The sequence below is a fragment of the Lynx rufus genome, unplaced genomic scaffold (assembly GCF_022079265.1).
Source record: "Lynx rufus isolate CCGP_SWC_20201006 ecotype Redwood Valley unplaced genomic scaffold, mLynRuf1.p SCAF_19, whole genome shotgun sequence".
NCBI classification, from domain to species: Eukaryota; Metazoa; Chordata; class Mammalia; order Carnivora; family Felidae; genus Lynx; species Lynx rufus.
The window spans coordinates 28,455,389-28,471,364 of NW_025814833.1; the positions used below are offsets into that span (position 1 = coordinate 28,455,389).

General features: G+C 44.1%; 1 protein-coding gene across 9 annotated transcripts in view; it reads left to right on the forward strand.

The window, feature by feature from the left end:
• Positions 1-15,976, forward strand: part of LOC124513937 (integrator complex subunit 6-like) — a 56,840-nt gene that overhangs the window by 18,636 nt on the left and 22,228 nt on the right. For 7 of the 9 annotated variants that reach the window (XM_047081995.1, XM_047081991.1, XM_047081993.1 and 4 more), the window contains 6 exons: positions 5,318-5,467; positions 6,245-6,334; positions 6,560-6,743; positions 7,003-7,131; positions 9,083-9,246; positions 11,907-12,059. In XM_047081995.1, the coding sequence (XP_046937951.1) occupies positions 5,318-5,467; positions 6,245-6,334; positions 6,560-6,743; positions 7,003-7,131; positions 9,083-9,246; positions 11,907-12,059 (870 nt within the window). Of the gene's footprint in view, positions 1-5,317; positions 5,468-6,244; positions 6,335-6,559; positions 6,744-7,002; positions 7,132-9,082; positions 9,247-11,906; positions 12,060-15,976 lie in introns of those variants that run through there. The other 2 variants (XM_047081999.1, XM_047081998.1) reach the window with 2 other exon arrangements.

Sequence of the window (15,976 nt, forward strand, 5' to 3'; positions counted from 1 at the left end):
TGACTGAGCCACCCAGGCGCCCCTTCATTTATTTCTCGATTTGCGAGTTATTCCATTCATGTCATTTTTAAGGGGCACTTCTCTTGTGCAAAGTTAGATGTAGCTGCCCTAAATATGTTCCTCAGTTACCTTAGATGAGGAGATTCGTAGCGTGTTCCTTAAATTTGCACGTGACACTAAGCCTAACAAGGTCATTTGTATTTTGGAATTGGATTACAAGTGACCTGTAGAGATGGGAGCAGGGCCTTAATAAGGTTGCAGAGGATAGTAGGACATATTTCTTTTAGGCTTTGCCCTTCCAAGGAAAGGAGTGCAGATTCTCTCCTTTCTGTGGTGATATGAGTGGACGATAAATGGCTAGTGGCTAGTCTGGAGCTGGGACAGAACCCAAGGCACTGGTAGACTGAAAAGCCCGTACTTCTTCTGTTGGCATTCAAAGACGTTTTCAGTTGCCAATACACATTTCAGCCAGGCCCGAACTAACGTACTGATTCGGATGTGAGTTGTTTTCTTTCTGTAAGTCAGATTTATATAAAGGTATGGAATTACAAGATACAAAAACCCAAAGGGACCTTCCAGTTGGTTTTTCAACCTTTTCGTTGCTTAGATGAGACAACAGCCCCAGTAAGGGATAAACGACTTACTCTGGACCAGTTGCTTTGCTAGTTGGCTATAGCCACGAATGGACCAGGGTCTTCCAAGTCCTAGGTCACTGCTCCCCACACGCAACTGGTCTGCATTTAGACATGAGGGAAAGGAAGTTTCACTGAAAGGAAATTTGGAAGTTCCATTAAGTGTATGACTTTGGAGCTATAACAGGACTTGTCTACAAGGTGAGGATGTGGACTACCTAGAAGATGCTCGACTGTAGTGGTTTAAATTGGTGGGCTCTAGAATTAGGCTACCTGCGTTCAGATCCCAGCCGCGTCACTTCCTAGTTGTTCGCCCTGGACGAGTTGCTTATCCTCTCTGAGCCTCAGTGTGCTCATCTATAAAATGGAAGTAATGACAGCACCTACTTCGTGGGGTGGTGAAGGTGCCCAGGTGAGGCTACAGATAGAATGGTATGCTGAGCCTAAGTGAGGTCCTGACACATAAGCACAGATGCACATTACCTATGATTATTACTGACCACCGTCACCGTCTTCATCATCGTTGTGACTTTACTCCAGGGAGACTTTTACAACTTGACCTAAGACAGTAAACCCTCAGTTCAGGAGTTCACTCGTCTCAGGTTGCTCCTTCATCCCAAACCTCTGTCCCTCTGGTCTCCCGGGCTAGAAGTTTTGTAACCATCTTTGCGCTCTCTCCTTCACGCTCATGGTCGGTCTGTCACCAAGTCCTATCTTGTTGGTTTAAAATGTTTCTGCCTTCCTCTTCATTCCCAGGCTAACTCAGGTCCTGATTCCCTCAGGCTGGGATTACTAGTCAAGGCTCCTAGCTTCTTTTTCCTGGCTATGGACAGAAATCTGTAGCCTGCCTTCCTTCCCCAATCTGCCCTATGTGTCACTGCCAGACTGACCTTCCTGAGACACTGCTTTGATCCTGTTTCCCCCTCCCCTGGAATCTGTAATGAGTCTATTGTCTGCCGAAGCCAGGCCGAGCTCCCTTGCCTGACCTCCAGGTCCTTCTAGCACATCTCTATCCAACAGACATATAATGCCAGCCATACACAAATTGTAACCTCGTCTAGTAGCCACGTTAAGAAGTAAAAAGAAACAGGTGGAACTTTTAGTGGTACATTTTATTTAACTGCGAAAATTTAAAACACTATCACTTCGGCACATAACCAATATAAAAGTAAATACTGAGATACTGTCATTCTTATTTTTCTTCTAAGTCCTCCAAACGCCGCATGGATTTTACACTTACCTCACATCTCAAGTCAGACTAGCCGTGTTTTGGGGGTTTTGTTTTTGTTTTTTTTTTAGAGGGCAGGGAAGGGGCAGAGGGAGAGAGAGAGAATCCCAAACAGGCTGTGCTCTCAGTGTGGAGCCGATGCGAGGCTCGATCCCCAATCCTGCCACTATCACCCCCACAAACAAGACCGACTTAAGTCTTACTTCTTCCTGGTTTCGGCAAACAAAATAGGGACGGTAATACCATGCCTGTTTTATAGGGTTGTCCTAACCAAATGTGAAATGTGAAAGTACTTGGTAAGCTGTAAAGCTTCCGTAAGAATGTATGGAACCCATTATCGTGAGTCAAGATTTTACTGACCTGAGAGTAGCGTACCTGTGGAGTAATTTGGAAGAAAAGACTGTGTTAAGAAGACTGTATTAGGAAACGGGCTGTCCTGAATTCATTTCTATAAAAAAAAAAAAATCAACTCCAAACAATGAGCGAGAAATAGAAACACAGACTCTCTGCCACTAGCTCTTCCTGATTATCTTTTGGGAAGAAATTTGTCACATTAATGAAGTTCTCAAGATAGTGAGATTAATCCATAGGCTCTTTCCCCTTCAGCATGGTGAGGAATGCGTTTAGGGGCTTTTAGTTCTTGCGTTGTTCAGTACATTGCAAACAATTGGGATTGACCTGATAACAGAATGCCAGCGATTCAAGTGCAGGAATGATTTGTAAAATGCTTCCTTCCAATCCATAGTTTTCCTTGACAGGAAGAATGGCATGTGACAGAGTATTAGAGATGCATCTATAACCCATTGGGAGCTAGTAAGAGACAGACATGTATAGAGGTTTCCAGAACTGTGAGGCAACAAATTCCTGAACAATCGGGACACGTTATTTTCAATATGGAGGAGTTACAGGGTGCTTGCCTAAGTGGTACCCACATCTTACCCCAGCCCTTTACCAAACCAAGCTGTCTGCTCATTTTTCTTTAGTCATGCCGCGGACTGCTTTGCGGCTCCCAGGAGTTCAGTGCTCGCTGTGGGTATAATGCGGAATTTACAATGTGGAAGGAAGATTGCTACGTGAAGTAACTCCGAGAAAGCAGTCAACATTATAACGTGGATTGTGAGGGAAGGGCCCACCATTCTCAGGTTTGCCCAGGCCACAAAGCTCGACCTAATGGATGACCTGGGTCCTTCGCCCATCCCTTCTGATCAGCTCCCAAATCCTTCTGACGCCGCCTCTGAAATTCTTGTTTCATCGGCAGCCCCTTCTCCTCCCCTCTGCTCTTCCCACAAGCTATGGCAACAGTTTCCAAACCAGTTTCCCTGCCTCGAGCTTCAGCCTCCCCTCCACCCCCCAGTTTGTTCTCCATCTCCCCAGCGGAACGATCTTGCTAAAACACAGATCTGATCAAGCCGCTGCCCTGATTAAAAACCTCAAGTTATTCCCAGAGCCAACAGATAAAATCCAAACTACGAAGCATTATGCAGCCAGAACCCCACTTATCAGCCTTGCCTCCTGCCCTATCCTTCTGTGGACTCTCGTTCTCTTCCTTGGCCTGCCCCTCCACGCCTGCCATCAGTGAGGAGCCTTCCCGAACCTTCTGGTCACTTGTCCTTTTAGTGCCCATAAATACATTTCTCATGCCTCTGTGACAGGAACTTCTCAAGGGCTGATACCTTTCTAGATCTCCAGCGGTTAGTGTTCTGTCCAGTACGGCATAGCTGGCCCGTGCAAATTTGTTGAAGAAAGGAAAGAATTGCTAGTATCCCTCCCAAATGCATACCTTTCTCTTCCACCACAAAGAAGAAAGCTCATTTTTTAATTCAGTGTGATTTGCCACGTGCTGATAGTTCTAGGTATTTGAGGAGGACAATTTCCACACAAGCTTTCTTTGTAACTACGCTTTTAGTGAAAAGGCCATAATTGCTTGTGGCCTAAGATTTTCCTTAGGCCGCAAGGAATTCTCATGCTCTGCTTTCCCTAGGTACTAAAAGTCATATATACAATCTGGCCAAAGGGACACGTGGAAAGGTTTTACCTTTAGACCCTTCGATCTGTAGGATATGTCAGGAATATTAAAAAAAAAAAAAACCCCAACGGCTAAGCACATCTTTAATTTCACAGAATTTCAGACTATTGGACTGGAATGGGTGTTAACCAGGACCTTCACCCTGTATGGTTATGCGGGTTCTGGACGGTTCAGCCGAAGGGGGCGCCATTCTGTCGGATTCCAATGTGAATGACTCCTTCCGCTGCTTATATTACGCACAGCCTCGCACAGTGTCCCTGCTTGCCTAATCCTCTCCAGTTCCAGAGAATACCATCTCGGTCCCTGGGGCCAACAGGCTCGCTCAGGGTCATGCAGATATCTCAGTCATTCTGACCCAAACTGCTTCTGGAGACTATGAAACTAGAAGAGAGAACGTTTGCTGTAGTTGTATGGATAATGGCCCAGCGTGCCTTCGGCCAGACATGAAATTGAAATGATTTGGTTGATCTCTTATTATTTGCTCTCGCCTTCCACCTGCAGCTGTACCGGCCTGGTTGGCATGACTTCAGCATTCAGCCTATCACACTGCTGCCCTCAGTGTCACCAACACTAAGGTGGCTGTTTGTCCCACCCAGTTGCCAAGCTGTGCTGTTTGCTCTCTCCTTTGCTGGCCTTCTCCTCTGTGACCTGCTGTCAACTGCCAGTTCTTCTTTTGGCTTCTCTTCTTTGCATTTGGTGCTGCTTTGTCTTTATAGCCATTACTGGCCCCCAGTCAACGTGATCTTTTCCTCCTGGTCTCCAAACCATTCGATCACAGCATGTTGGCTGCTGGCCTGGGGTCTTTGGTTCTTTGCTGCTGCTCATAGCTGCTGGGAGTGCCTGGGGGCTGCTTCTTTGCCAAAACTCTTTAAATTTCTTTTCTTTCTCCCCTTTTTCTAGACGTGGGGCTTTCTGAACGTTTGAAGATGCCAGAAAGGTTGTCTCCGAATAGCGGTGGCTCTATTCCTAGACTTCCCCCTTGACTCTTATTTAAAGTGAACATATTGTTTGGGGGGAAGAATCTTGGTTAGAAAAGTTCATGCAGTTCAGCCCCTCAGTAGCGAATTGTCTCTATCAAGGACAGCGCACTTAAAAATAGCCCCTCCTCTCCTCCTTTCTTCATGCTCATCATCAGTGTCAAACTAAGGTAAATACTGAGGTGTTTGGGTAGGTTTGATTGGACCTGAATAGAAGATTGGACTTCTTGAGCCAGAGCCTTCCAGCCATAATGGACGAATGCACCGTTTGCCTCTTTGCTCTTGGTCGTTAACGCCGACAGATCTTTCCGATCAGCCAAGATCTAGACTAGAATTAGATCGAGGGACTAGTGAATCTGTTAGAGGTTGGATACTTGCTGTTTAGTGGTTGTTTGCACTTTATATATTGTTCATTGTGTAATCGGGAATTTCTTTGTAAATGTTTGGTTTTCAGGCTGGTTGGAAGGAAAATCACGCAACATTCATGAGTGAACTAAAAAATCTTCAGGCTTCTGGACTGACTACTCTTGGTCAGGCTCTAAGATCCTCATTTGATTTGTTAAATCTCAATAGATTAATATCTGGAATAGACAATTATGGACAGGTAAAAAAACTTTTGAGTGAGTACAGCTAATTTCTTTTGGTGACTTGGGGTAAGAATTTAAAACTGGGCGTGGTTACCAAGTTTTCTGCTACTTTTCACAACTGCCCAAAGGAAGTCCGTATCTTTTAAACACATACTTTAAAAAAATGTCCCCCTTTTGGGGGGTCTTGTATGTGGCTTGATCATAAAATGTGTAGTGCCAATTGCCTCCCCCTCAGGTCATCAGGTGTCTGAGAGTGGGATGAATAAATTGCTGACAAGTGTTGGAACAAGGTATTTGAAGAGAAATTTTCAGTGTCCTTAGCTCCCTCTCGCCTCTCCCAATTCAATTGAAAAAGTTCTAGAAGTGTCCATTGATGGATAAATGGATGAAGAAATAGTGGTGTCCTTTCCTGCCCTAGAAACTCTGCTCACAGTAACCAGAGTAGAGTCCAGATTGCAGAGCATGAGTCACTAATGTCCCCCTACCTGTGCCAGGAATTTGCCAGTCTCTTTCTTTTATGATTACTTAGACCGCAGAGGGAGAGGAGTTTTTGGATATGCGAGTTGGGGGAGTTCCCGACTGATAAGAATCCTTCAGTCCATTCTGAATGTTAGTTACCTCTGCAGGGATTGTTACTTGGATTTCCCACCCGTTTCAATCCCTAATCTTTTCCTTCTTGTTTATCCAGGCAAATTTTATCACACACTTGAGAGATCACTGGCCAGGCAGATGTAAAAGTTTAAATACCATTTTATTACTTTACATGGCTCTAATACTTTTTAAATGTATTTTAGGGGAGAAATCCATTTTTTTTAGAACCATCTATTTTAATTACCATCACAGATGGAAACAAGTTAACAAGTACTGCTGGTGTTCAGGAAGAGGTGAGATTTCATGTTTTTTTGTAAATTTCGTTTAAATGGCGGAGAACATGCAGCTATTTCTGTGGGAGGCATACGTTTCCAGTTAAGAATAAGTTTGATCAGACCTTCCGTCTTCACAATCCTTGAAAGATTACCGAGTACATGAAAGAAAAATGACCCTTTTGACTCTCTCTTCAGTTTTGTATGGGTTGTTATGATGAAACTTTTCAACTTTTGCCTTATCAGCTTCATCTTCCTTTGAATTCTCCTCTGCCTGGAAGTGAACTAACCAAAGAACCTTTTCGTTGGGATCAAAGGTTATTTGCCCTGGTGTTGCGTTTGCCTGGACTGGCTTCTACGGAACCAGAGCATCTAGGGAGTGTACCAACTGATGAGTCTGCCATCACACAGATGTGTGAAGTCACAGGAGGTATTGGCAATATTTCGTATTTCTAGAGGAAGAATTCAGAGCAGCAGAGTATGGTTTTGCTTAAATGCCGTATCCTGTCTTGTCTTGTTTTCCTTCAGAATCTTTCAGCTCTCCTGCTTAAGCTCATCCTGAGTGTGATGTTTGCAGCCAACATAGTTATGATTGGTTCAAGATATACTCTACGATTTCAGATGCTTACGTTGTTAAGTAGTATTTTATTTGCTCAAACTGACACTATTTGCTTTTCCTTCTGGTATAGGTCGCTCCTACTGTGTTAGAACGCAAAGAATGTTGAATCAGTGTTTAGAATCTCTAGTTCAGAAAATTCAGAGTGGTGTAGTTATTAACTTTGAAAAAACGGGACCAGATCCACTTCCTGTTGGAGAAGGTACAGTACGTGACTTTTTTGTGTTTTTTTTGCGCCCCAGAGAATGATCCGAGGTTGGGAAGACAGTAAACTGATAATAGACACAGCCTGTACTATCCACACACGTTCATGTGGTTGCAAACATCCATCCAAACAATGGCCATGCGTTCACGTGTCAGTTGGTCTGATGCTAACAACTTTAATCCAGTGGCAAACCTTCTTAAGAAAATTCTTCCTTTTTCTTACCCACTTCATCTTCCCTGGTCCCAGTCTTGGGATACCCTGCATTATTCACCTCTCTATGAACGAAGTACCTGGAGAATCATGGAGGAGTGCCACTTAACCAGTAATCTGGTTTTGGTCTTGTGAGTGCCAAAGGGGCCACGCTATCTTTATGAAATCTGTGTTCGGTACCGTATGTCAGCAAGAGATTGTGAACCTTTATCCGGAAACTGCTGATATCCTATAAGACCCTACACCAGTATTTTCCTGGCCACTGTTTAACTGCAGAACCTTTTCTCTTCAAATGACATCTCACAGAACGTTCCACATCTCAAAACAGACGGATTATGGCAGTGGATGATAGCAGAGGTCCTTTTGTACAGGGGAAGGGTCTTCTCCTTCAAATCATCCCTGCGCCGCAAGCCCTGGAGCACTGTGCGCTTCACCTCGATCCTGTGCTCTCGCACACATCATTACCACCGTGCCTGTCTGACCTGATCCATACATTTTTTTTTTTTAAAGTAGGCTCCATGCCCAGTGTGGGGCTTGAACTCACAATCCTGAGACGTAGAGTCGCATGTTCTATCGACTGACTCAGCGAGGCTCTCCTGATCCATGAGTTTTAAATGTGTGGCCACAATCAGTCATAGCTGCTCAGAAAGACACACGTGTCTGTCGGAAGCCGTGAATCCTGTGGCTCCTGACCTTTCTGATGTTTAGTGCCTTGAACCCTTTGAGAAGCTGTTGGAAAAATAGAGACCTCTCTCCCTAGAAGAACGGACATAGGCCACACAAACACAATTTTGTATTTAATTCTAGAGTTTCTTGGACTCCAGTTTAAGAACACCCACCACAGAAGACTGAGGCCTCACAGTCTGTTTTAAATTCATTAACGTAATTGTAAAGGAAGGACATGTTATGTATTGCTAACGATTCACTGCTTCATCCATACTTTTGTGTTCAGTTACCTTAATGTGAACTGGGGATGGTCATACTGGAAGCCTATTGGATTTGGTGTCATGTAAATAGCTCAGATTTTTCTTTCTAGCTCCATTTCTCCTTTGTCTACGGTTCTTTTTTTTTTTTTTAATTTTTTCCATGTTAAAATTTTTTAAATCTTTGTTTATTTTTGAGAGAGAGAAAGAGAGAGAGTGCAAGTAGGGGAGGAACAGAGAGAAAGGGAGACACAGAATCCGAAGCAGGCTCTGGGCTCCGAGCTGTCAGCACAGAGCCCGACGCAGGGCTCGAACCCATGAACCGTGAGATCGTGACCTGAGCCGAAGTCGGACGCTTAACCGACTGAGCCACCCAGGCGCCCCTACATTCCTTCTATCTTGGAGTGAATGTGGATCGTTTTCATTTTGCTTTTGTAGTCATTGGGTGGGTTTAGTCAAGCATATTTTTGCCACTTAATGGGGACTAGAAAGAAAAGGCAAATGGAATTTATGACCTATTTTGTCAGATCCCACAAATGTAAAAACTATACCGGGGGATGAGCGATTTCATTTGCCTGATTTGGAAGAATAACTCTAGCTGGCGTGCTGTGTTTAATTTATGTGTCCAAATCTCAGCAAATTGAAAATTAATTTTATAATGCTTTTCGATGTAACTACGCATTTGGGGCATAGTTAAGGATCGGGGTGTTTCGGTTTGTTTTGTACTTTGCTTTTAGCTGAAAATTTTGTACAGGAAGATCAGCAGCTGGAAAAAGAACTGTATGCCTTAGTGTCTGTCTTTGTTTAACTTGTAGATGGACTTACGGATTCATCCAGGCCAAGCAATTCATTTGCTGCTCAACCCTGGCATAGTTGTCATAAGCTGATTTATGTACGGCCTAACTCTAAAACTGGTGTTCCTGTTGGACATTGGCCAATTCCAGAATCTTTTTGGCCAGATCAGAATTTACCTTCACTAGTAAGTAGCAGAAAACCAAATGGTAAACATCATTTGGGTTTTCCGTTTCCTGATTACAGTGACCCTTGTAAATTACTTTGAGGATTTTAAGCCGTGCTTTCTATCTCTTGCTGGGAGTCTAAGCTTGTACCAAAAAGCAAGAGAGGACTTCGTGCTATTCTGCCATTCTTCCTTTCAGTGGCTTTTGCCACTTGAGCTGCCCACTTTGGATGTTGGGGCATGGCTATTTTTGATGGCGTTGCGATCACCATTTTGATGGTGGCTCGGCTCTTATTTCAGAGTGGCTGACTTGATTTACATGGCAGACGCCATGTCTGAAGAGTGCTAGCATTGATTTTCATGTTACATCCTCAGGGAATTACAATTTAGCTTGCACCTTGTGTAGGTTCTAGAAACGTATTCAAAACAGAAGCTCTTCTACATCTTTCTAGGGAGTCACTAGACACCTAGTGGAACTTTGTGGACCTGCTTTTCATCTTTTTGTAGTCAATGGACTTGTGTTCCTTGGCAATGTACCTCCCAATGATGGGTAGTTAAGCAATATATATATATATATATATATATATATATATATATATATATATATATATATCGAGAGGAGGCAGAGAGAGAGAGAGAGAGAGAGAAAGAATCTCAAGCAGGCTCCATGCCTGGCACATGGTGAGCTCGATCTCATCATCCTGAGATCATGACCTGAGCCAAAATCTAGAGTCAGACGCTTCAGCAACTGAGCCACCCAAGCGCCGTAACTAAGCGATCTTTTAAAAATTCTCTCTCGGGGCGCCTGGGTGGCGCAGTCGGTTAAGCGTCCGACTTCAGCCAGGTCACGATCTCACGGTCCGTGAGTTCGAGCCCCGCGTCGGGCTCTGGGCTGATGGCTCGGAGCCTGGAGCCTGTTTCCGATTCTGTGTCTCCCTCTCTCTCTGCCCCTCCCCCGTTCATGCTCTGTCTCCCTCTGTCCCAAAAATAAAATAAACGTTGAAAAAAAAAATTTAAAAATTATCTCTCAATGAGGACTTTCCTTTTTCTTCACTGCATTCAGGAGAGGAGGGTTTGATATTGTAGTTGCTCCTTTTTAGTCCCAGATGAAGTGGACTTTTGTGGGAGACAGGTATCTGCTAACACGGGAAAGCGCACGAAACCCACTCCCCCTTCTTCCTCCCCGCAGCCTCTGTAAAAAGGCCAGAGCAATCCTCCTTCTGTGGGCACAAAACAATCACCAAGCCTTCAGTTTAGCCCCTTACTGCTTCAGCCCGTCTCTGTTCTGTGTACGTTTTAGAAATTTCTGACGTGAACTGCATTTTCTCCTGGCTTACTCCTTTTAGGCTCCTGTTTTCGGGAGAGGCCATGAGACTATAGGACTGAAGGGCCACTTCTGCCCCGGCTGGGAATGAGGGTACATCTCCTCCACCTTCCCTCAGGGCTCCAAGGTGACACACTGGTCAGATCCCGGTGCCCAGTTGCTCTCAGCTCCAAACCCGAGAGAGTGAATGTTTTGGTCACGAATTTACTTAATTGTCGCCAGTGACGGGGCTTCACTTGGGTCTTTATGGCCCCTTTTTTTTTTTTTTAAATCGGTTTAAATGTAAAAAGCCAGAAATATTTCTCAAGTCTAATTGAAATGAAAATCAGGAAAAAACTGGAATGAAAGAAATTCCGGCTCACTCCCACATCACCCATGTTACCTACCATCCCTCCAGCTCTGAAAGCACATCTGATGGCTGTTTGTTTCAACTCCCAACACATCTTGTAGGTGTGTAAACCGTAAAGGCAGAGGAGCATGTTTTTCCCCTTTAAAGGGGAAACAGAGATGGTTTGTCACATTCATGCTCGGCTTAGAGAGCTCTCGGCAAGAACAGGTGCAGCCACATCTCACCCTTGTCCCCGGGACTCGGTCCTGTCTTCTCATCTCTTGGGATTTCTCTTGCTGCCGCCATGTCTCTCCCGGGCGCTCTCTATCCCCACAAGCTAAACCTGTTAACGGAACGGCTGCCCCACCAATCTGCTCTGCTACCCCAGGCACAGAGGCCTTTGCAGCCCAGTCCAAAGCATACCCAGCCCTAGCTGTTCAAGGCAAGCGTGTGGGTGTGAGGCGTGCTATAAAAATTTCAGTTGAAAAAAAAAATTTCCACTAGTCCTGGGTGTTGTGACTGGCTCATTTGGGGGCACCTGCCTTGCCCTTTCCATGCCTTTACGGTTTTTCATTTTGCTTGTTAGTGGCTCTAGGTCTGTCATCAACTCATCAGAAATCTTCATGGATTTCTTCTTTGCTAGCCACGTCTGGCCCATCCGTAACCTTCTGGGTACAAAGGAATGAAGGGCGGGTCATGCTTGGAGGTTGCAACAGTGGATTTGAAAATCAGGGTTCATCCTATGGATCATCGGTGACTTCCTAACCGTATTCAAAGCAGTTGTAGTTTTCACTTCGCTGAAATGGTAGTTACAAGTGTTTGAATTTACCTTTCCTCCTCCCAATGCCAAGTACATGGAAGAAATAATCTGTGGGCCCTTCCCGGATGGAAGCCGTTGGTGATGCCCTCTTTTTCAAAGCGCTGGTTTTATCTCAGCGATGGTTTAACAAAACACGAAAGGGGTTGCAGATTTGTCAGAAATATAAGCTCACTTGCTAACGGACCGTATTTTCCCCTCTTGTTTTTTAGCCTCCACGAACATCTCATCCTGTTGTGAGGTTCTCCTGTGTAGATTGTGAGCCAATGGTAATAGACAAACTTCCTTTTGACAAATATGAACTTGAACCTTCACCCTTAACTCAGTACATCCTGGAACGAAAGTCTCCCCATACCTGCTGGCAGGTACTTCCCCTTACCTGTTGGCCCAATGTCTGTAATCACTCTGGGATCGGGGAATTGTTTTGAGAAGTTGCAAAGGTTAATCTAGGAATAATTAGACTGAATCTGTTAATAACTTTTCTGACAAATCCTATCAAATAAGCAACAGGGCCAAGCAAATCATTTCAGTGTGATAGGAATCATTAGCCTCCTGACATTGCCATTTAAGGGAGTGGAATCTGATGACACCTGTGTGTTTGAGGATTTGGCGGACCCCTTGAAGCCTATTCAGGGACCCCAGGTTAAGCATCCCTAACCTAAAGGATGTCCTTCTATTCAGCTGTGGCTTCTGCAGCTGAACCTTAGCGTGAACTTGACAGATTGGAAGTACAAGATCTATTTTTTAAAAAAAAAACTTTTAACGTTTATTCATTTTTGAGAGAGACAGCGTGAGTGGGGGAGGGGCAGAGAGAGAGGAAGACACAGAACCCAAAGCGGGCTCCAGGCTCTGAGCCGTCAGCACACAGCCCGAGCGGTGCTCGAACGCATGAACCGCGAGCTCCTGACCTGAGCCGAAGCCGGACATTTAACCAACTGAGCCACTAGGGCGCCCCACAAGATCTATTTTTTTAAGCTTTTCTTTAAATTCCAGTTAGTTAACATACAGGGTAATATTAGTTTCATGTGTACAAAATATTTTTGACACAGACACACACACAAACCTTAAGCCCTGAAACTACTTTTTGGATTAGTGTAATGTAACCAAACTTCTCTTCCTGTACCAAGCACATTGGCGTGTGTAATGTGGATTTTACTTGGACGAGGCAAATGCACATATGCTGGCTCTTCCAGGTGTTATACTCCAGCCAGAAGGGCTTGCTGATTCGTTAATAGATTCACCTTTGGATATTGGTTTGTAAAAATCCAGACACGGCAGTCACAGCCTTTTTATTTGGATATAATAAGGAGGCCCCACGCTGGAAGTATGTTTGTTCTATTTCTAGACTACAGCACCATATAGCAAATCAGTGATTGTTAGGTTCTATTTACACAAGAAACACTTTTAGACTGCCGTCTGTTTCATCCTAAAATGTGCGATTATTGCTACTAGCTGTCTTTAAGCCACTTAAATTCTCCAAAGATGCTAAAACTGGTTAGAAAAAAAGGAGCAAGCTTAAAGCAAGCATGTAAGAGTGCAAGAAACAGAACAATCTCATAAATATAATAGTGAGCAAAAGAAGCCAGACATAAAAGATCCCATGTCCTATGATTCTATTTTGTCTACATTCAAAAAAAGGTACAGTTGGCTTACTCTGTCAGAAGCCAGAATAGTGGTTTTTCTTGTGGGTGCAGAGTTGTGACCAGCAAAGGACATGAGGGGGTTTCCGGTCATCGTTCTATTTCTTGGTCTGGGTGCCAATTACACATGTTCAGTCACCTCGTGAACATTCATTGAGCTGTATACTTTTTTTTTTAATGTTTTCTTTTTATTTTTGAGAGACAGAGAGAGACAGAGCATGAGTAGGGAAGGGGCAGAGAGAGAGGGAGACACTCCGAAGCAGGCTCTGGGCTCCGAGCTGCCAGCACAGAGCCCGACGCGGGGCTCGAACTCACGAACCACCAGATCGTGACCTGAGCCGAAGTCGGACGCTCAACCGACTGAGCCACCCAGGAGCCCCCATTGAGCTGTATGCTTATGACTCATGCACTTTTCTGAACGTATGTTTATATTTCGGTTAAGTGCACTGGAAATGTGCTAGAAATGTAGAGCTATGGATAGTAGAATGTTAAAATCAAGATAGGAGGTTTGACTTCATGGGTTGACAAAAATTTCGCAATAAAAGCAAATACAAATTATAGCTTTCCCCTAACATAAGCCCTCTTTTCCAAATGGCACATTTCTTGTAAATCTTATCCAAAGAAACTTAAATCCTGCCCTGGCTTCCTGCACCACCCCTTAACTATGCCACATGCCTATCTCCTGTACCTTACGTTACTTTGATTTAGAGTAGTTTTAATGCAGTGAATTAGTGGGGATGAACAAGAATAAGATGAACCAGGAGCCAGGAAATTTGGCTAATTCCTAATGGAGACTGGATTCCAACCCTTAACTCTGCCACCAGTTGATGTGGTCTTGGGCCAGATACTTACTTTCTCTAGACAGTCTCTAATGATCCCTTTGAGCCCCCAAGTTCTTTGAATCTGCAAGTGATAAGGAATTTGGAAGAACTCGAAGGGCTTATGAGAAGGAAGGAAGGGAGGAAGGAAAGGAAGGAGGGGAAAAAGGGAGAGAGAGAGAGAGAAACAAAACAGTGTTTCTCCCTTCATGGGAATCATAGGTCTGACCCTTGACAGTGTGTGTAATGCTTTTGATCCTTTATGATGATTTTTCCTCTTCTGTTATACACACTTAGGAAATAGGGCAAAACGTACCATGTGTTATTACAGATATTTGTTTCTATTGAGGTTCAGATTATGACACAAAGTCTAGATGAGTCCTGTTTTACAGCTCAACTCATTGTATGTGGGGTCATAAATGGCATAGGAAAGATTTATTCTTAGCTATGACTAAACATAGCAAGAATTTACTCAACCGGTAGATGATATTGCTGGTACCAGCAATTAGCAAGGTAGATGGATTCTCTTTACCACCAGGGTTTGACTTTTGTCTTAAATGATCCTGCTGAAGGACTTTGGAAAAGACAAAAGTCTAGGTCCCTAAAAGTATATGTTGGTGCCCTGATTTGGGCCAAAGAGCAAACACGGAACACTGAGAAGGCATGGTAGCCAGAGGACTTTAGCACAGCACAGCGAGTGTATGGGAACTGACAATATAATATATAGCAAATCAGGAATATCAATAAAGGAGAAGATGGAGTCACGCGGAATAAAGATTAATGTTTTGATCTTTAGTGAATGTTTGCTCTACCAGCATAATTTATAAGACAAAAATGCCTTCCAGACTGAACCAAAGCATCTCCCCGCTGCCTCAAAAGAATTAGCACCAGTGCCTGGCTTATAATAGGCTACTTGATAAATGTTTATTGGATGAGAGGCACCTGGGTGGCTCAGTCGGTTGAGCATCCGATGTCGGCTCAGGTCATAATCTCACGGTTCATGAGTTCAAGCCCCGCATCGGGCTCTGCACTGACAGCTCGGAGCCCGGAGCCTGCTTCGGATTCTGTGTCTCCCTCCCTCTCTGCCCTGCCCCTCTCACGCTCTCTCTCTCTCTCAAAAGTAAATAAACATTAAACAAATTATTGGATGAAAAATGAATAAATGGATAGGGGAATGGGGGTACCAAAAGGAAGTAGAGCAAGACTGATAATCGTACACGTGAGGAGTGTTAGCATACTACTTTAAACGGGCTTTGCTTTTGTAATTGCATGCTTTAGGCATGGGGCCATATTCCATTTTTCTAAAGCCTCCACTCCAGTCACCACTTGTTCTTTTGAGAAGTCAGTTTGTTTTAATGGCCGGTTATCAGCACTATTTCAGCCTGGTTTGCCATTGTGCTAACCAAGTAAATATTTGGACGTTGTGGTCTCCGAGCGGTTATTGCACAGTACAGTGTCATTTCTTTTTCTTAAAAAAATTTTTTTTCATTTTATTTATTTGAGAGAGAGAGAGAAAGAGTGCCCAAGCGAGGAAGAGGGGAAGAGGGAGGGAGGGGTAGAGAGAGAGAGAGAGAGAGAGAGAGAGAGAGAGAGAATCCCAAGCAAGCTCCATGCTCAGTGCGGAGCCCGACATGGGGCTCAATCCCACAACCCTGGGATCAGGACCTGAACTGAAACCAAGAGTCGAATGCTCAACCGACTGAGCCACCCAGGCGCCCCTCATTTCTTAATATAATGTATACAGGAATTGCCATGTGATTTAGTATGACATATTTGGGCATAACCATAGGCTAGAAGCACTATTGCCATTTTTAAATTACATAA